The 21,983-nt window shown below is 40.0% G+C and overlaps 1 protein-coding gene across 1 annotated transcript in view; it reads right to left on the bottom strand.

Moving 5' to 3' along the window:
• Positions 1–21,983, bottom strand: part of cntn4 (contactin 4) — a 259,500-nt gene that overhangs the window by 100,978 nt on the left and 136,539 nt on the right. Inside the window, exon 6 of the mRNA XM_072684921.1 lies at positions 4,590–4,793. Coding sequence (XP_072541022.1) covers positions 4,590–4,793 — 204 coding nt within the window. The remainder of the gene's footprint in view (positions 1–4,589; positions 4,794–21,983) is intronic.

Below are 21,983 nucleotides of genomic sequence, written 5' to 3'. Positions count from 1 at the left end.
CTCTACCTGCTCTGCGTTCGGCTGCAAACAAGATGATGTTTAAGTTCCACATTAAAGTGTCAAGATGCAATTCAGGCCTCAGCTCAGATTACGATCTGCTCGGGAGGATCTGATAAACAGAAAAAGAGGAAAATGGCATCCAGGGTTCGTTCAAGGCCACAGTGCTGCAGTTTAGCCATCCACCTCATTAAACCTCATATTCTACCCGTCAGCAGAGAAACTGCACTATAGCCAAACTATAGGAAAAGTGGTGGAACCAAAAATGTACTCTTTATTTATTTACCAAATACAGCAAAAAACATACACAACCGGTCGAAAGGATTAGAACACCAACCAATTTTCCTTTGTTTTCATTGACATCTAAGTCCATTGAATAACTTGCAATGGTAGAAAGTCATGTGACTTCAAATAGTACAAAGTTAGGCAGCAAACTGAACTGGTAAATGATCTAAATGAAGATGATCATCGGAGTCTCTCTCCCCTCCGTCATGGACATTTACACTGCCCGCTGCATCCGCAAAGCAACCAGCATTGTGGATAACTCCACCCACCCTTCACACAGACTGTTCTCCCTCCTGCCATCAGGAAGAACCCACTTGACTTGACACTTGAACTAAATAATGAAAAATTATGTAGATTGTGGAGCATCTACTAGTTTTTTCTAGAAAACCATTTTAGGGAAGTGATTAGTTAACAGTATGCAGCTAGTCTGTTGAAATATAAGTAAATTAGGCATTTGACAGCAAATGTAAATAATTGATCATTTACAACCCTGTTATCTACATCAAATCAGTAGGAACTGTGTTACGGTGCTCTGCACCGCAGGATTTCGAGCTCATTGCGCCTAGTATAATCCTATTATAATGTCTGAAAGAAGACAGGTATAAAGGAATGCATATTGACCTCTCAAAAGTGTTGCTCTGTCTTTTGAGAAATTACAGATTGACGGAGTGAGGACAGCAAAAAGCTCTTTAAAACTAAAGAAAACTAAAGAGGTCTGGTAGAGGACGATGAAATCTGACAGACTCACGTCCACAACATCATCAGAAGACCAGTTTCTACCAGTTTCTAGGTGTAAACACTGTGTGTGACGGGCAGCTCACATGGCAACACCTGTTAGCTCATCTTAACACTGGAACAGGTCTCAGTTTCAGCTGTAAAGAGACAACCTGGAGCTGCAGGTTCGACTGCAGGTGGAGTGGCAGTAAGAAAGTCAACGCTAAGATGGCAAAACATGTAAAGCAGGCTTGCGTGGGCCATCAGCACTGACCGTGGACTTATTAGAGTGTGTTTATTTATGTTGTGTTTATTCATATAGTGTTTATTCAGTGTTAATTTATATAGTGTTTATTTTATAGTGTTTATTTATAGTGTTTATTCATAATGTTTATTTTATAGTGTTTATTCATAATGTTTATTTTATTCATACAGTGTTTATTTACAGAGTGTTTATTTATACAGTGTTTATTTTATAGAGTGTTGATACAGTGTTTATTTACAGTGTTTATTTATAGTGTTTATTTATACAGTGTTTATTTTATAGAGTGTTGATACAGTGTTTATTTACAGAGTGTTTATTCTACAGAGCGATTGCAACTGTAACAACTGTAATTTCCCTCCTGGGATCAAAAAAGGATTTCTGATTCAGAGTCTAACAAACTTCTGAAATTCCTCAAATGAAATACCTCATTTGGTTCCTGGAGGATCTTTAGACTACTACATTTCAATCCAGCTATGACACTTACATTGATCTTAAACCGAAATACCTTTTAGTAAAGGCTTTCATCATGTGTTCTCAACATTTTGAAGGTTTTAAAGGTATCTTAAGAGGTTTTTTCACAGTTTCATGTTCTAGAAGTTAACAGAGCAGCTGTCTGGAAAGCAGGGTAAACACTAAAATGCATGATAGGGGGTCCCGAAGGTCTAGAACTGGGGTTGGGAATCACAGGTCTAGATGAAAGGAGTATAAAAGGCTTGGCCATAATAATGCAATTATCAATTCAAAGAGTTTCCTGTGTGAAGACCACACTGCTGAACTCTTCAGGAATTTCTGGAATAATATTATCTACTGAAAACATCCAATCAACCAAGAGATGAGACGAGATGAGAGAACAGTTTTACTGGTGGTACTTCAGTCCAATTTAATCAGACTTTATGACATCCCACCACAGAAATTTGAATCTGTTTGGCTATTCCGACATTTGACTGTTCTGTTTTACAACCCATGGAGAATTCGGTTAATCCCAGTTGTAAATCCATGGGTCTGGAAGCCCAGAATTACATCAGCGCAGGACAAATGACCTTTCCATTTGAGGACCTTTGATAATGCCAGCCTACAGGCAACAAAACATGTGCTAGTAGGCCAGCTTAAGATTTGCAAAGAAACTGCTCATTAACCTTTGGATATCATTTGTATTGCCTGGAAATGTGGGGAAAAACAAGGAGGCCTAGTTTGCTTTATTTAGTTCGGATCTGGAGGCTTCGACTCAGCTGTGGTTTAGAAGTGAGTTCAGTAAAACAGCATTTTGATGAGTTTAACTGTCAGTCTGTCTGAATGGGAAATCAAGAACAATACGAGGTTCTACTTCCTATTCTAGATCTCTAATAATGACTGGTGATGTATTCGTTGTTACAGATGGATTACAGTAGTACCCTAATCTTTTAATCATTGTAGCACAATTCTTTTGTTTCATTTACTGTCACGATGTGCAACATTACTGCTCACCCATGTGTATTATTGCTACTTATTTACTGTTTATGTGATATTTCTTTACTGTTTACCAACCTGCAATATCAATGGCCACTGCTTAATGCAATATATATACACTGGGAAGCCATGTTCCTCTAAATGTACAGTTTTTAGATTTTTATATGTATTTATATATGTATTTTTGTTTATTTTGACAAACATGCATTTTCTTAACACTTCTGTCCTCTGTGCTATGTAACATTGCAAATTTCCCTGCTGTAAGATTAACCCCTTAACATTCGTATTACACATTACTCAGTAACTACAGGGACTTTTGTACAAATACTTTCGGCCTGCCAGCGAGCCATACGGCTTTTGATGGGTTAATAAAGGATTATCTTATCTTCTAGCACATGTATAACCACCTTAGAGAGTATGTGCAGTTACAGCTTTTGAGATACACTTGTGTAATTACAAGTTACAAATAAATTACTGATTACAAATAAATTATGAGTCTAAAATGAACCACTTTTGGTAACATAAAAAAAAAGAAATTTGTATTAGAGATGAAATTGATAAAGAATCTTTACATTAATACAACATTTTTTGCAGGTTTTTTTAAAGGTTCTTCACACTCACACATCTCTATGTGAAACATGGTTCTTTATGGAAACAAAGATAGCATCCTTAAAAGAATCATTTGCAGCATTTATATTTAAGGGATGTATTCACATCAGCTGTACTACTGTAATCATTCATGGCGACTTACAAGGTTACTCGTATTACAAAGGAAGGCCAATGTACTGTTAGGAGTCTTGCCCAAGGACTCTTATTGGTGTAGCGCAGCACAGTCACCCACACCAGGAATCAAACCCTGGTCTCCTACATGGTGTGGTAGCTCACTGGCAGGTAGTGCTGTTACCTGTTGCGCCACACCAACCACAACTGAAATCTATCATCAGAAAGGTGGGTGTATTTTGCATAGACTGCTGGAGGCCAGGTTTGAACCAGCAACCCACTGAACAAAGGGGCAATGCATTACCTCTGCACCACAGGGGACTACTGGTCTGTAATGTGACTGTAACATGACCAGTAGAAGAGATCGACCTGTGATACATATGGATCGCCCCCAACAGTTTGGCAAGCATGTGAGCAATGGATTAACCCCCAAAGTTTAACCAGATTGCTGTGAAATATAGATTTACTGCTGTGACCTTTTACTTTTACAATTTATTAAATTTCAAGGCAGAGTTTCAGTGAAAGAAGTTGGTCACAGTGACAGCACCTCAGTCCACTGGACCACCTGGGGCGTGCCCCTTGATTTTTGAGTGGTCACAGGTGGTCACAATATCCTGAAATGACTGTGTATTAACACAGTCATTTCAGGATATTGTGACCACCGAGTTATAGTGGGAGTAACCACCCGAAACCATCATCGCATTGTGGCATGGAGGTGTTTGTTATTGGGGTAGCTGCTCCTTGCCCTGTAGCGCTCACTGGAGTCGGTCTTCTCCTCTGGCATCAATGACCTATAGGGCACCACTTTTGTGCCATTGGGAGGCACCTAATGTTCATTCTTGAGATGCTACCATCCGTCGCCTGGGACCTATAATCGACTCTGAAACAACTGACCTGGGTACTCGCCCACTTATACGTGCAGCAACACAGGTACATTGCGACAACTTTGGGACCACTTATTGTTTTTCGGTGCCCACAACATCGTCACAACGTTGATGATGATGGATGATTGGATCCATGATTGGATTTTTGGAGACTAGGCGGAGACCACCAGACCAGGTGGTCATAATATTCTGATATGACTGTGTTTAATGTTCAACCAACCAACCAACCAACAATCATAATCATATTCCTCCATTACACAAGTAACAGGAAGCCTCACCATCGGTGCGCAGAACCAGAGGTGTGGGCGGGCCGTGAACGCGGGTCTTTGTGACGGTATTGGTCACAACACAAGTGTAGTTTCCCACATCCGACGACTCCACCTTCGCAATGTACAGGTTCCCCGTCTCCTGAGACACGAACCTGCGAGCGTCCTGCTTCACGAACGACGGGTACTCGTTAAAAATCCAGCTGAACGTCAGCGCTGTCGGGAAATAGAGGGGAAAAAAGAACAAAGATGACACTTAACATGAATCATAAAAGAGAAAGAGGTCATTTTGCAGCTTGGAAACTTTGCATGAACATAAGCGGAGCGTGTCGTGACATTTCTCCTCTCCACTGAATCTAAATGGCAGGAGTCAGCGCCGCTCATGAATCTTCTGCTTTCCCCAGAGTTGCTAAATTAGCATCGGGGCTACATGCTAGGGTGAAAATTAATCAGGCTGTGGAGGGATGTGGGGCTCGGAGGGTGAAAATTAATGACAGAAAAGGATAAGCAGTGTCCTGTGATTATTTGGCCTCCAGTCAAGGGGACAGCACGGCTACCTGAACAGTGCTTAAAACGGCACAAAAGGATGATCGGTATCGAAAGAACACTTTACCCTTACTAAGATTTAGTATCTTTGTCATGTATGTGGTCCCCTTGCTCCCAGCGGACCACATACACACACACTTAACCACATACACACACACTTAACTACACACACATGTTCATGTTCAGGGTATACTATGTGCAATATCCCACCCCCATGTGCAATTAAGAGTCTTTTACTGTAAATAATATTGTTTATTGCTTTTTTAAATTCTTATCTATATTGTGTGTATATAGTGTAAATTATTTATTTATCTAAATTTTTGTAACTGAGTGTCCTGCTATCCCTTTCTGCTGTTACACTGAGAATTTCCCCACTGCGGGACTAATAAAGGACTATCTTATCTTATCTTATCTTATCTTATCTTAAGAGGTAATAAAGCACAACAGAAATATGGATAAGACTTTTATACACTATATGGACAAAAGTGTTGGGACACCTGCCTTTTTCGTAATTTCTTCTGAAATCAAGGGTGTTAAAAAGAGCTGATCCTGCTTTTGTTGGAGTAACTGTCTCTACTGTCCAGAGAAGAAGGAGGCTAGATTTTGGAAGAGCATTGCTGTGAGGATTTGATTGCACTTAGCGACATGAGCAGGACCCACCTCATCATCTCCAACTCACTGATTTATTTGTATTTATTTAATATTCAATAATTATTCAAATATACACTCAGTGCCCAGACAAACAGCCCTGCAGACCAGTTTCTCAAGCATGTCTAGACTTTAGCGCAGTGCAACACACCAGTGTTCACTTTAAGCTAAATGCTGGTTAACATTTCCTTCTTGTTGACCTGCAGTTGCCACTCTATCCATAGCCAGCAATTCTCCTACAACAAATGTCAGCATACGCTTAATGTCACATCCGTGAGTCGAAGGTCACCCTACCAGAATATAACACGCAGCCAAAGACGTGACCTTTGGGAGGGTAGAATTGGTTTGCGTTTTGCTGTGGCCGATGGTCGGGCCGGGTTGTTGGAAAAGCTAGGAATATCAAAACGTCTGAAACAATGTTTTACTCCTTAAGGCTACAGTATGATCCAAACCTGAACATCATGAGCCCTGTTTCACACTCTCCTCTGGCGGCTTTGTAACTGAATCACAACATAGACTTAGGTTCAGCTGCAGTGAGGAGAGGAACACACTCCGACGCCGGCGCTGTCGTACCAATTTAAAATGACAAATCAACCTGTCTACGCACATACACCTAACAGAGGGCTGTCATATATATATGTATATACATACATACATACATACATACAAGAGAACATACAGAAGCTAAACATGTTATAAACACAAAGCTTTTACTGTACATCTGGTTGGGATTTTAACCAGCATTCCGTATAAAGCTTGTCGAATCTAGCGACAATAACAAACAAAAGCATGGATTTGCAGTCAGAGAACAGGTAGATCAATTTTATCTTTGATACATATGACCATTTAATTTATTCACTATGAAATATAATCAAAGTTTTACTTTAATATCATGATCATTTTTTTGATACATATGATAAATTTTTTTTACGTTAATACCTATGATATTTTTTTTTAATCTTTGACACATATGATCTATCTTTTTTACCTTTGATACCTATGATCTAATTTTTTAATCTTTGATACGCATCATCTCAATTTTTTATCTTTGATACGCATTTTCTCATTTTTTAATCTTTAATACGTATCATCTCATATATTTACAATTGATATCTATCATTTAATTTCTTCACTTTGATATATAATGTCTTTTTTTTACTTTAATACCTATTATCTCATTTTTAAATATTTGATACCTATGCTAAGTATTGCATATTATTACTGTTGCACAAGACCTTCAATACAATATCTATTTTCCTGATTTCCACTTAATGGCATAATGTGAATCTGGCAGTTGTTCTTTATATTGTATCAAAAATTCCTGATAAATGGACAATGAACAATAGAAATGCTCTAAAATGACTGCACTGAAAGTTGAGAAAGCCTTCATTTTGGAGGTTTTTATCAATTAACCTTTATCATCAGTATTTACTAATATCTGTTTATTATCAAATTCACTTACTAAAACAATGACTTTGTACTACAAAGCAACATTTTTACAGCTACTAACTTTGTGCCACCTATCAATAACAGGCATTTTAGGCATTTGAAGTGAGGCTGAATAATGCAGACAGATTATGGAGAAATACTGAGTCAGGACAGAGTAAAATTCCTTTAAAAGCTTTCTGTTGGTAAAATGTGCTCTCATGGTTGCTTTGAACGGAGCCCTTATGAACGCTTCCCTTAAGTGCGGATGTAAGTCTGGGGGCAGCCTACTGTACATGTCCATCTATATTCTCCTGTATTTTCATCCTTCTATTCCCCGCAGACCTTTAAAGGATGAAAAAAAGAGCCAACCGTCCCACAGAGACATCCAGAAGGACACGTCAACACAGGCGGCCAGTCTTTGAAGGTGTTTGCTGTCTATAAGGCTCAGCGCTGATCTGAGCTCAGTCTGGGATTTAAGCTGAGGACAGTGATAATGCAACACCAGTCAAAACATGAAATGCGGTGCAGAAAAACACACCCCTGTGCTTTTCTAAACGCAGCTGTGTGAATCCTGAGGCCACGTCTTACAGCTGAGATTGCAGCGTTTGTGCAAGGCCGTGGATGTGACCTAGCTGGCCACAGTTCTATTTTCAAATCCCAGAACCTGGACTGAGGATTTGCAACACAGGTGGACTGGTAACAGGGACAATGCTGGGCATGTGAGCTGTATGAACACTGCAACTGAGGACAGCGATTTCACAAACCTTCCCTTCACTTCATTTTACCCCATAGATTCAGTTCTGAGGCAGATTAAAAAGCTCATATAAGCTTTTTTAAGCGCCCAGTCTCTGTTATTAGCATGGTCTCTTAATGCTAGTGCTGTATTCCCTTTGTTATTTGAAGAACATGATCTAACTAAGCCAAGAAAGCTGTAAATTTGAATCTTCTTTGCATTGTAAACTACTATTTTGATTGTGCAAACCATGAATATGAATAAACTTTACACTGCAGTCCAATTTTATTGTTACTCTAAAGAAAAAAATAAGGGTTTTGTTGAACAGGCCTTTCAAATCTGAATTTTCAAAGAGGTCAATGGCTTACTGTAGCTCACAGAAAGGCTACAGTTACTCAGAAAAACAGTCTGTACAAGTGGAGAACAGAAAAGCCTCTCAGAATGCACAACACATCCACCTCCGACCCTCAGGAGGACGGTCTACAGTAGCCGAAGAGCAGAAGACCACATCAGATTCCACTTCTATCCGCCAAGAACAGAAAACTGAGGCTGCAGTGGACACAGGCTTACAAGCACTGGACAGAAAGAATATGGAAAATAAGAATCTATGGACCCAACCTGCCTTTTGTCAACAGTCCAGGCTGGTGAAGGTGGTGTAATGGTGTGGGGGATATCATTTTCTGGGCATGTTAAGATCTCTCTCAAACTGGTTTCATTAACATTACAATGGGTTCAGTGTTCCTCAGTGATCTTCTCAATCACTTCTCAATCTGGACCCTGCAGAACGTCTTTGGGATGTGGTAGAACTGGAGATCAACAGGACTCCTGAAGGTGCTCCTGAAGAATCTGCAGGAACTACGTGATGCAAACTTCTAAGCGTGAACAAGAACCTTTAAAGGGATGTTTCCAACATCAAGAACCGATGCTGGTTTGAGAGACAATGAGGTTCTACCCAGGATTGGGTATCCACCTGACCTGGCTTTCCACTACCCTCCTGCCGGCTGTCTTGCTCTGGGGCCTCTGGGGCTTCTGGGCCACATTGACTCATCCTCATCTCACTGCAGGACTCTGCTTCTGACTGTTTACCTGCAGGACTTCATCATCATCTCACTCACATCTTCATCTTGTTTGGCTTGACGCCACATTTACCTTTTTATTTATCTTAATTCAGTTTAGTTTTATTGTTGTTTTTATTCCTATTTTGATTATTATTATTATGATCCGGTGTCGACCCGAGGAGGACGGGTTCCCCTTTTGAGCCTTGGTTCCGCTCAAGGTTTCTTCCTCTTGACCTGAGGGAGTTTTTCCTTGCCACTAGCTGCTCAAAAGATGTTCGAACCCGGATCTCTGTAAAGCTGCCCTGTGATAACGTTTGTTGCAGAATGCCAAAATAAATCAAATTGCATTGAATATTAATGTAGTATTCCTAATAAAGTGCTCAGTGAGTGTATATCAGCAGAAAGCAATGCATGTATGTACTGAATATCCACTGATTAAGCCATTTGTTATAAGGCTATGCAGGAAATGTAGGACATGAGCCCTCTAATACATTAAATACGACATTGCCAAAGTCTCAGAATTACCGCAGGAGGCATTAGCTCTAATAAGGAACCATTTCCTGCTGATTTTATTGGGGCCAATCAGCACGTTCCAATCAGTTAAGTTAATGATAACAACTACAAGCTGGAATCCAGGGTTTTAAAATTAAAGATGAAAGCATAACAAGGGCAGTGCTCATGAGACTGACACTGATGCTCTGTCCATATGCTCCAATGTTTGGCTATTGGGAGATTGCCAGACTTAATTCTCAGTGGAAGAAGGTGAAAGTTAACGAGATTCAGGATGGTTGGTACCAGGCAGCAATCCCCACACCACCCTGTGCCTCCTCATCGGCAAGTTTGAGAAGGTGCCCGCCACTCTAGCTGCACCCCAGCTGATCACCATTCACGCAATTAATACCTGAGGCTTTAGGAGCAGCAGGCAGACGTGCTGAGCGGAGAGAGGTGTGCCTGGGTTGCTGTTGGAAAGGCTCCTAGGAGACGCCGGTGTTTTGATTCAGAGCCTGCGCCGCTGAGACTTTACTTTGCTATTAAATGCTAAAAAAACAAATTCTTAGTAAAGTAGCTGTCAAACTGTCCTCTAAAGAAACTCACTTTCATCTCTTACTTTTCCCATTCCTCCGGAAGCATCCTTCTCTCCTCTAGGTAAATTAGGTACTATGTAATTATGTCAGTCTTATTTTTTTTAAATGATAATACTTTCTTAAACTTCTATTCAGTAAAACTACCAACAAGTCTGGTAGCACTGATTCTTTTTTAACTATGTTAAAGTTGAAAGGTAAAGTTACAGCTTTCACTCATTGGATAGCAGCCAGAACTGATTTAAATCTTACTCCAAGTAAGACCTGCCTCTAAGCAGCTGATCAATTCTAGGGATATCTGTGCAAGAGCTGATAAAGCTTGGGATAACATGTGTACTCGAGTCATTTCCAGCCCCCTGAGTGAAGAAGAGCAGCAAAGTAATTGCTTTCAATTCTTGGGATATACTCTATACTCTTATGACATTTGAATGTCATAATAATAATAATAGTAATAATAATAATAATAATAATAATAATAGAAAATAAAATAAACATATATACTGATAAAGCTTGGGATAACGTGTATTTTAGTAATAATAGTGTAATTATCCTTATATGTCTTCTTGGAATATACTCCAAATGGTTAATAAAGGCTTGGATAATAATAATGAAAATAATAGGATGATAATATTATAGTTATTTTATACTATGTTATAATTATTTACTACTATTACTACTAATAATAGTAATAGAGAATGTATATATATATATATATATATATATATATATATATATATATATATATATATATACGCAAATCCTAATACACAACTTATGCTAATGCAAGTAATGCTCTGACTTCCATAGCATATGGACGGGTTTCCTGTTTACTAACATTACTGGGTGGATGCACAGCCAGCGGGGCAAAAGTGCTTTGTAAAAATAGTCAGTAGCTTGTAATGTTGGTCAACTGTCATCAGCACATAGTTTGTAAGTTCTTGTGGACTCATTTTTCCAGTTCGGATGTAAAAGGATGTGATCTTCTCAGAATATTAAACATTTCCCATCCATCTTCTCAGTGATTGGTGCAATTTACTGCACAACCACCCCTCATCATTGTTGCTCTCTAGCATAAAGAGTGGTCCTCTTGTGGCTTTCTCGTGGTCCTCTTGTGGTTGCGTGTGCATCTCTGTGATGCCGCTGATGCAGAAATCTGTGTAAAATAAATTTGGGCACCTTACTGAGTGAGGACTTAGTAACCGATCTTACACTGACGTCCACACTTCCCCTGAACTCGCACTTCTTAATGGCATTCCGCAATGTAGAAACTGCAAGCCTAAAATACCAGGCTTGTGAGAGAATGAGAGAATCAATTTTATGTTTATATATATATATATCATTCTTACCTGGCAGCACAGTTGTTTCCTTATACCTACCTACCTTATAATTTCCATCATTTTGGGAAAAAACCCAGCCTGGCTAGCTCCAGCTCTTGACCAGTCTAGAGTATGTTTTTGTTTGAGTTTAATGGTTTAGCTGGTCTACACGCATGATAAACCTGACCACGCTAAACAACCAGCATGACCAAGCTGGTTGACCAGCATGACCAGCAAGACCAAGCTAGTCGACCGGAAAGGCCACCATAAGGCAAGCAAGACCAAGCTGGTAGACCAACATGACCGAACAGGTTGACTAGCATGACCAAGGTTGACCAAAATCAAGTGCAACAAACACTATGCTGGTCAAGAGCTGGTTAACCAGCTAGTTTACCAGTAACAGGCATGTTTTTGCTTGGACAACCTGTTTTCCAACCACCTTAACCACCAAAGACCAGATTAGACCATCCAAAACCAGCTACATGCAAACCAACTGGTCTTGAGCTGGATTTTCCAGCAGGGCCTTCCTTCACTTCAGTTTAAAGGCCTTTACGCCAACACGGTGGTATTTACCTCATAATATATCTGCTGTTATCAAGCAAATACTGATATAATCAGTTGTTTTTAAATACAGTATTCTGTGCTTACGCATGTGTCATGAAGATACGCTATAATTACAGGCGTAAGTAAGTACACTTTGACTGCAGACCGGCTTTACGCTGCTCTACACACCTCTGACTGCAGGATACAGCAGACAGTAGAGTATGAAGCTAATCAGTCTTTGAATGGCATCGGTTCTAGACACATAAACACAGCCTCCAAGCCTTCAGTGACAAATCTGTTTTAAAAAACTCTATAATGTTCTAATCAGCAGCTCCCTGATCAGCTTGACAGCCCGTTTAACTGACAGACATGTAGCATCTCCCCCTCCAAGCCCAATCAAGCCCATTTGCTCATTAGCACGCCGCTAATTACAGAAAGCAGTCTTTGAGGACTCCCGCCTTAGCTCTCTCGAATCGGCTGGTCATTTATCACAGTGCAATCCATAGCTGCAGACTCGGGTTCTATCTCAGAGAAGAATGGAAGTGGGGCAGATTTTCGGGAGCGGCTGCACAGCCAGGCCGGGTCCGGATTGCCGAGGTAAACACAAGGGCTCACAGAACAACCGAGAGGCACACAGGCCTGAGACCCAGTGACAGAAATCTCCTGCTGGTCATGTTTCTTCTCTCCGTCTGTCCTTTGCTGGTGCTGTGCTCTGCAGTTCCCTTAATTACAGTGCATGGTTAGTGATTACAGGGCAAGACGCTTCTGCCATACTTCCAGAATGGACATAGACTTAGTCATTCTTTTCTGTAATTGACTGGCTCCAGCCATTCGTATTCAGGTCACCACACTCCGAAACACAGTGGAGTCCCTAAGTAACTGGACCTAGGCTACGGTCCAGTGTTCTGGCTTTGGTTGTTCTGGCTCTCTACACCAGTAGACTGCATTTGAAATAAAGTAATAATTATAAATATTGGGTTAAATATACAAATGAGGATCATGTGTGACTGCACTTGTAAATCACATAAGCACAGCACTTAACATACACCACTCTGCAAAGGTCACAGCACCTTTCATTTACTTCAAGTCCAACAGTTAAAACAGGTAGGTAGATTCTCACTAACACTAACAGACGTCTCAACACCTACACGTAAAATCAGACTCCGCAAGACCACACTGCTAAAGGTCAGTCCTAGAAGTCTGAGCATTTTCTGTTTCACACCACCCAAGTCCTCCCAAACACATTCAATGATGTTGAGGTCTGGACTGGTGGTCTACTCATTTTAAAAAGCAGCTTATTATTATTATTATTATTATTATTATTATTATCATCATGATACTGATGATGGTGATGATGAATATTATTATTATTATTATTATTATTATTATTATATTGTTCATTTATAGCTTAGCATGCTTCTTTCTGTTCTAGCTTTTATAGTGACAAAGTCTGTATATATATATATATATATATATATATATATATATATATATATATATATATATATACACACATTTATATATGTATATATTATATAAATATATCTATTTATTTCTTATTTCATGCATTTGTTTATCTATTTTTAATTTGACTTAAAACTCATTTAAACACATTTTTAGTTATTTATTCTTCACTACTTTTATCTTTTTGAATTTGAACTATTTCTATTTCTATTTCCTGTATTACTAAGATGATTCTGTTATTATAACTGTGAAGCACTGTATGTACAAAATTATCCACACACTTCTTTAAATGAGTGTGTGCAGCTACTTTACCATGCACCCATTACTGACACAGGCATTTACTGTAGTTGCGCATGCACAGCTTTAATCAGTGTAATCCACATTGAGAAGCACTGCCAATATAACAGGACGCTCTGGAGCAGCTAGAGTAGATAGAAGGGTCTAAAGCCCCGCAGCACTGTGCTGGCTGTGGAGCAGTGGAGCTGACTTCTCTGGAGTGATGGAGCTACTTCCTCTGGGGTAGGCCTGAGTGGCCTTTTTGATCCATAACTAATTATCTATTATCGGTACCTGACCTCACAGCAATGCGCAGTGCTCTGGATTCCACAAGACATCTTCCATGACCCTATCACCGGTTCACTGGTTGCCCTTCCTTGGAGCACTTTTGGTAGGTTCTGACCACTGCATACTGCAGGAACACCCCACAAGACCTGCTTGCTGATGTTCTGGAGATGTTCTGGCCCAGTCATTATCTAGAACATCACAGTTTGGTTCTTGCCAAAGTGTCTCAGATTCTTACGATGGAGTTTTAATGTTGAGGCTGGTATGCTGGTGAGATGGGAGACGGTCACGACTCTGGAGGTCCTGAAAAACACCTTCACTCAAAAGGAAGATGAAGAGTGCAGACATAGATGAGTCAAAGACGGCCATGAAGAGAAGGATGCGCCGCAGTGACCTCACAGAGTCATCGCGAGACCGCCGCTAAGCCTCAAGGACACGAAGGAAAGGTTACAGGTTTCTAAGGAGGGTACAGAACTCTGTAGAACACATGAGATAAAGGCTAACTTCGCTCTGACAGACTGATGGAATGAAGAACAAGGAAAAAGTGAAGAAATAAAAAAGAAGCTGCTCCTGATCCAGATCATACCACCTCAATCTGTGAAGAACGCTGGCATGGGCACGAGCGACTGCCAGCTTAACTGACTCACTAAACTGATGACGTGGCCGCAGACAGCAGCTGCAAGATGGGTTCTGAGGTGTTCAGACGTGTTTTCACTGCTCAGATCCAACCAAATGGTCATTTACCTGGCAGCAGGACAATGGGATTTCAGATAAAAAAAGGTTTATAATAAACTAAATCAGTGAATTCAGCAGAAGCTTAAAAAAAGCTGCATTTCAGGCCTAAAAGACCATCAGAGAAGGTTTGGGTTTGGTGATCTCTGGTGGTCAGAGGCTTCAGGCAGGCTTTATCACTAAACATGAGAACTTTACATAACATGTATTTCCTTCATTCCATTCTTTTTATGTATGATCTAAATATAAAAAAAGATTAGGACATGGCTACATATAAAAAGGACATGCTTCCATCAATACAGACGTGAAGTTGTAGTAAAAAGCAGCACTAGGAGCTGTAGTGGTACAAGTAGCAATAGCAGCAGCAGCAACAGTACGATTAGTAAATGTAGGGGTAGCAAATTTAGAAGTAACAGTTATAGTAGTAATAGTCGTAGCAGTAGTAGTAATGGTAGAAGTAGTAGTAGAAGCAATAGAAATAGTAATAGTAATAATAATAATAATAGTAGTAGTAGCATTAGTCATAGTAGTGGTAGTAGCTGCAGCAGTAGACATTATAATAGTATTAATGGTTTTAGTACTCACAGTAGTAGTAGTAATAACAATAGTAGCATCAGTAGGTGTAGTAGTATACGTAGCAGCAGCAGTAGTAGTACAATAGTAGTAAGTAGTAGTATAGTAGTAGTAGTATAGTAGTAATAGTAGTAGTAGGTGTTGTACTAGTAGTAGAAATAGTAATATTAGTATAGTAGCAGTTGCAGTAGTAGGTGTTGTAGCAGTAATAGCAGCAGCAGCGACAATAGTAGTTGTAGTAGTAGTAGAAGTATTAGTAGTATAATAATAGTTGCAGCAGTAGGTGTAGTAGTAGTAGAAGTATACTAGTAGTTGCAGTAGTAGGTGTTGTAGCAGAAGTAGCAGCCGTAGTAGTAGTAGTAGTAGTAGTAGTAATAGTATAGTAGTTGCAGCAGTAGGTGTAGTAGTAGTTGTAGGAGAAGGAGGAGAATAATAGTAGTTGCAATAGTAGGTGTTGTAGCAGAAGTAGCAGTAACAGTAGTAGTAGTAGTAGTAGGATAGTAGTTGCAGTAGTAGGTGCTGTGGCAGTATTAGCAGCAGTACCAACAGTAGTAGTAGTAGTATAATATTAGCTGTAGCAGTAAGTGTAGTAGTAGTTGTAGCAGTAGTATAATATTAGCTGTAGCAGTAAGTGTAGTAGTAGTTGTAGCAGTAGTATAATATTAGTTGTAGCAGTAAGTGTAGTAGTTGTAGTAGTAGTAGTAGTAGGAGGAGGAGGAGGAGAATAATAGTAGTTGCAGCAGTAGGTGTAGTAGTTGTAGCAGCAGTAGGTGTAGTAGTGGAAATAGTAATGGTCATTTTAGTCACAATAATAGTAGTGATAGTCGTAGCAGTAGTGGGAACAGGAGTAATAGCAACAGTCATTGTAATATTTATGTAATTTTGCTTGTTAATTTATTGTTACAATAACTGCACTAAATGTTAATAATAATAATAATAATATGAACTGAATTGAACTGGACTGAGATGAAAGCATACTGTACTACTCCACTGATTTAAATATGTCTACAATTGCATTTCAATCCAGCCTTCATCCACTAATTCCTTAAGGCATATTTAAGATCAGGCGAACAGCTGCGGAAAAGCACACCTCAGGAAAGTGTAATCTCTGAGCACACGATAAAGCCAGACTTCACAAACACATGAGCAGAAATGCGCTTCTGACAAAGCTCTCAGTCATACCACTGATTCCTGCCCAAAAAAGGGAATTATAAATGCTACATCAACTATTCTATAAAGGTGGAAGTGGGGGGTCTTCAAGGTTCGCCGAAATGTGATGTGTAAGGAAGCGCGAGTCTTCACTTTGAGGAGTCCCCAGAGGGGGCCGTCAGATGCTGACAAAATACTGCTTGCATTACGTCCAGACTGCTGGGGTTGCAGAAAGGCGGCGGAGAAGTCAACAAGGAATGAAAAGGGAAGGAAATGGATCTTAAATGATTTGTGTAAATTTAGAGGCAGTGTGAGTGCGTGGAGGGGCGGAGAGGTGGAGGGTGGAGGGGTGGTGAGCTGCAGTCTACAGAGCAGCAATTCCAAACCTGTGAAAACCGAAGGTCTCATTACTGAGAAACCGAGGCTGGGGGGGTCTGGCACCGTCTACTGATTATCTACCCTCAGAGCGGATCGTTACCATCAATATCTTTAAACAACCATCTGAAAATCGTCCAATCAGGATCTGTTTTAATCCATAATACACACAGTCAACTGAGCTAGCGCAATTTAAATTTTGCATGACAGCAATGATATGCTTAATATTTATGCTTCATAATACATGCCTTAATACATTCAACATATAAGATACATTTTAAACATTTTTTTTTCAGTATATATATATATATATATATATATATATATATATATATATATATATATATATATATATATATTTTGAAAATGACAATTAAAAACTAGATGCATAATATTATTATTATTAAAAGTTATATGATGTGTCTCATGTCTGATTTCAGTGTTTGTTAGTGTTGGATGTTGCTCTCCAAGAGTCCATTTAGGCGGCGGCTTTCCCAGTTTCTTTGGATTTCCTTTTATTCCCTGTAGGTGTCATGGATAAGCCTGCTATGGCTGCTGTTGACCTGACTTTAATAAAGGAGGCCGGCGCTTGTATCCTGCTCCCATGGCTCACACAAAACGGCTACGACAAAAATCTGTGATTTCTGAAAGTGGTGAGGACATGTCCCCATTGTCTCCGGTCTGAATATGAGAGTAACTCATTGCACCCAGTGCACAGTGGTGGCTGAGTGGTGCATTATGGCACTAATACTCAGCATTCAGGGTCTATTTACTTGAAAAATATCCATCATCATAAAAAGAAATCCAGAAAAGTGTCTAAAGAAGGGGTCAGCCGGTAAGTACAGTGTTTAAAACCCGATACACTCGTAACCTGCCACCACAACAGTGCCTCTGCTGGGCTGAGAACGGTCCATCTCCCAATTAATGGTCTTATAGTGGTCACTGTCCGTTGATGAATGGGCTGGAGATGGGCTGATAAACTGCGCAGCAACAGATGGGCAACAGTCTGTAATTATGGCAGCAGCAATTCACTAATACCCAGCAGTCACTGCCCATTTACTTGGTGGCTGCTACAAGAGTATTAGAGAGTGGTGCTCCAATCTGGAAACATTTGCGCACTTACAGTCCAGTTTAAACGCATGTGCTTAACGGAGGCAGTATGAGCTGTGGGCCGCGCGGAGTTTATTAGGTACAGCTACCACATTACAATGAATACAAGGGACGGCCTTAGGGATTCCATGTGTTCGGGACGTATTGGCAGCCAGCTGTGTTGTGTAGGTTGGTTATGGTCAGTTATTTCTCCCAGTCCAATCGTACACTGTAGAGTTGTCATTATATATTATGGTACGTGATTATGTGCTGCTGAAAGCTACAAACAAGCATGTGTGTCACACAAAAAAAGAAATTAATAATAATACAGGCAAGAATTTTATGATCGAGATTGATACAATTTAGCGGTACCACTTCAAATAAATAGTAATGAATTCATTAATAAATAGTTGCACATTAGTCATACTAGGTATTCTGGTGTCTAATAAAGTGTCTATTAGGAATATTTCGATGGATGGATGGATGGATGGATACTTTATTGATCCTAAAGGAAATTCTGCAGTAATACAATATAATAATAACAATAAATTGAATATTTTTTTATGAAAGTATATGTATTTTAACCTGACCAGAGATGAATAGCAGTGCAGTAATACATTTGAATGAATTTAGCTATGTACGACATTTTGCAATGTACATATATACATATATACAGAAGAAAAGTATTGGGACACACCTCCTAATCGCTGAATCCAGGTGTTTGATTCAGTCCCATTCAGCCACAGGTGTATAAAATCAAGCCCCTAGCCCTGCATCAGTGAAAGAACGGGAGGTTCTGAAGAGCTCACTGAACTCCAGCGTGGTTCTGTATGTAATAGGAGACACCGCTGCACCAACAACAACAAGTCAGCTGGTGAAATCTCCTCCCTCCTAGATCTTCCTCCATCAGCTGTGAGTGGTGTTATTATTGAACAGTGGAAGAGTTTAGGAGGAACAGCTCACAGAGAGCAGCTCAGACACAGAGTGTCAGTTAGACCACGTAAAAGTACAGAGCGGGGTCAGGGCCGAGTGCTGAGCTCAGAGCAGAGTGCAGAAAAGCCTCCAACTGACTCAATAACAGCAGCAGAGCTCCAGACCTGCTGCTGCTGGTAGAGCTTAGAGCAAAGGGGGACCAGCTCCATATTAATGTCTATGGGTTTAGAATGGGTCATCCTAACAGCTACTGTAGGTGTAATGTGCAGGTGTCTCAATACTTTTGTCCATGTAGCGTATATGTCATGTCGATTAACAATATTCTTTTTTAATTTTTTTGTCCTCATTTTCTAAAATGTAAATATTGTTATTTTTCAGTTTGTTGTAGTTTGAAATATGTATATGCAAAGCTCATTTACATATATCAATCTTATAGGCACCATCTGTTTAATTCTAAGGTTTAAATAGAGGTTGGACAATGGTTATGTAATAATGAGTTATGGCTGTTCTCCCTACCATAAAAATATAAAAGATGAGTGAACTTCAGGGGATATGGTACATTAAATAAATATAATAATAATGTTAATGTCATTCTTCTTATTATTATTATTATTATTATTTATAATAATTGTGTTTTGTGTTTAGGAAACTGGATAAACAATTCAACACTGTCAATATTTTGAACAAAATAATAAATAAAAAAAAATTATAAATGTATCCACTGAAAGGGGGGGGGGGGCAAGGGGTTATGAAGCATGACATGACTGTGATGGAGCGGGGTCTCCTTAATCCTGCTTCCTCATTATGCCGCTCACCTCTGTGCTGCATGTAGCCACACCCTCTCATCATTGCCTCTGAATGTTTCTTGTCTGTTTATAGAGTGTTTAAACACTCTTTAGCTGTGCACCGTTTGTGTTTGGGTCTTGTTCCTTGAGTTTGCAGCTTTCCTTATGTCAAAGTGTAAGGTCAGGTGTCCAGTGTCCTTGTTTGGTTTCCCAGTTTGGTTGGAAGTGGGTAGGAGGGTGGAGCATGACCATGACCTGACTGTGGTTAGTGCTGGTTGTTTGCAAACTGGTGTAAAACAATGCGACTGCAGTGGATATCACGATAAACACAATGTCCATCCTTCCCAGTGCACAGCATCATGTGTTCTGATGCAGCCCTACTAAATCTGATAAAGTGACTAAAAACAGCCTGTTTCCATAAAAAGGCTCAGATCAAAGCACAAAGACAGAAAAGCAATTAGTTCTTATTTCCTGAAAGAACAATCTGATTAGGGTGACTGTGTAATCTGGCCTTAATGACAAAAAAAGGAAAGGCCTGAACCTGCTTGCACAAGCACTCCTCATGTATCTGGCGCCACTCGCTACAAAACAAGCCTCTTGGCTCGGTCCGAGGTATCTCCCATGATTAATATCAACACTCGACACCTTCCTTCTTTTAGTTCATGCCAACTTCACAAACCCCAGGGGAGGTCTCTGTGCTGGGCCAGCGTTTTAACAAAAAATAAATAAATAACTAAAAATGTATATACATATATACGTGTATATATGTATACACACACACACACACACACACACACACACACACATATATATATATATATATATATATATACACACAGACAAACAGACACATTTATTCTAAGCTCAGACTCCAGAGGTGGAGTACAACAGACCCATCCGTCACTGCAGAGCACAACATCGGCTTCATTAAAGGCTTGGGTTTGCACTTTGTCATATCGTATAGCGCCAATAAAGCTGTGTGAGCGAGTTGCACCCATTCGTGTCTTGCTGTAATTGCGCATTACCAATGCTGGCACTCTCGATGAATTTTAATAATGTCACAGCTGCCTGATCATCTTGTGTTAATAATACATGTAAAGCTTGTTGTGACAACAGTATGCATTTTTAATTACGCTGCTGGAGAGTGTGTGAGCTTGCTGGAGGACGGAAAAGTTACAAATACGGCAAAAAAAATGGTGCTAATAGGCAAAAAGACACGAAGCGTGTTTGTGTTTATGTGTTTTCAGATTCTTCTCTGCACGGATCAGCCATATCATTAAAACCGCCTGCCTAATATTGCGTAGGCCCTCCTTGTGACATCAAAGCAACTCTGACCCAAGTCTTCTGGAGGTGTCCTGTGGTATCTGGACACGTTATGACATCAGCAGCAGACAGTAAGTTGCATGGTGCGGCCTTCATGAGCATCAATGACCCTTGGTCAAATGTTGACCAGTTCTTCTTCCTTGAAGCACTACGTCCTGAACACTGCGTACCACAAACACCCCACAGGGCCACCCCATTGACAAAAGCAATTAAAACCAAAGCATCAGTGTAATTCAGTTCACCTGTCGTTGGTTTTAATGTTATGGCTGATTGGTATATTATTAAAGGAACGGTCTGAGCTGGTATGCTGGTGAGCTACGCAAAAAGCAAACATCCTAGAACAGAGGAGATCATCACGACACTGGAGGGCCTTGACCAGGAACATCCCACAAGACCTGCTTGCTGATGTTGTGGAGATTCTGGCCCAGTCATTATCTAGATCATCACAGTTTGGTTCTTTCCAAAGTGTCTCAGATTCTTACGATGGAGTTTTAATGTTGAGGCTGGTATGCTGGTGAGATGGGAGACGGTCACGACTCTGGAGGTCCTGAAAAACACCTTCACTCAAAAGGAAGATGAAGAGTGCAGACATAGATGAGTCAAAGACGACCATGAAGAGAAGGATGCGCCGCAGTGACCTCACAGAGTCATCGCGAGACCGCCGCTAAGCCTCAAGGACACGAAGGAAAGGTTACAGGTTTCTAATAAGGGTACAGAACTCTGTAGAACACATGAGATAAAGGCTAACTCTGCCAGGAACTTGACCAGGAACACCACACAAGACCTGCTTGCTGATGTTCTGGAGATTTTCGGACCCAGTCATTGTCTAGAACATCACAGTTTGGTTCTCGTCAAAGTGTCTCAGATTTTTTTTAGCAAACTTTTAAAATCCTCAAGGTCCTGATGAAGATTAGGAGAACACATTTAGACAAATTTGCAACAATGGAAGAAATTAAGAAGAGGGCAAATAGAAAGCACCTGCCCTTCGACTTCCATCATATCTGAGCTCCCTGGTCATAAAATTGAGTCTCCTTGTGTGTTTAAGGAGGTAGTAACTTCTATATATAT

The sequence above is a fragment of the Salminus brasiliensis genome, chromosome 7 (assembly GCF_030463535.1).
Source record: "Salminus brasiliensis chromosome 7, fSalBra1.hap2, whole genome shotgun sequence".
In the NCBI taxonomy this organism is placed as follows: Eukaryota; Metazoa; Chordata; class Actinopteri; order Characiformes; family Bryconidae; genus Salminus; species Salminus brasiliensis.
Note: the sequence above shows the minus strand (reverse complement) of the source record. Positions and strands in the feature narration are given on the sequence as shown.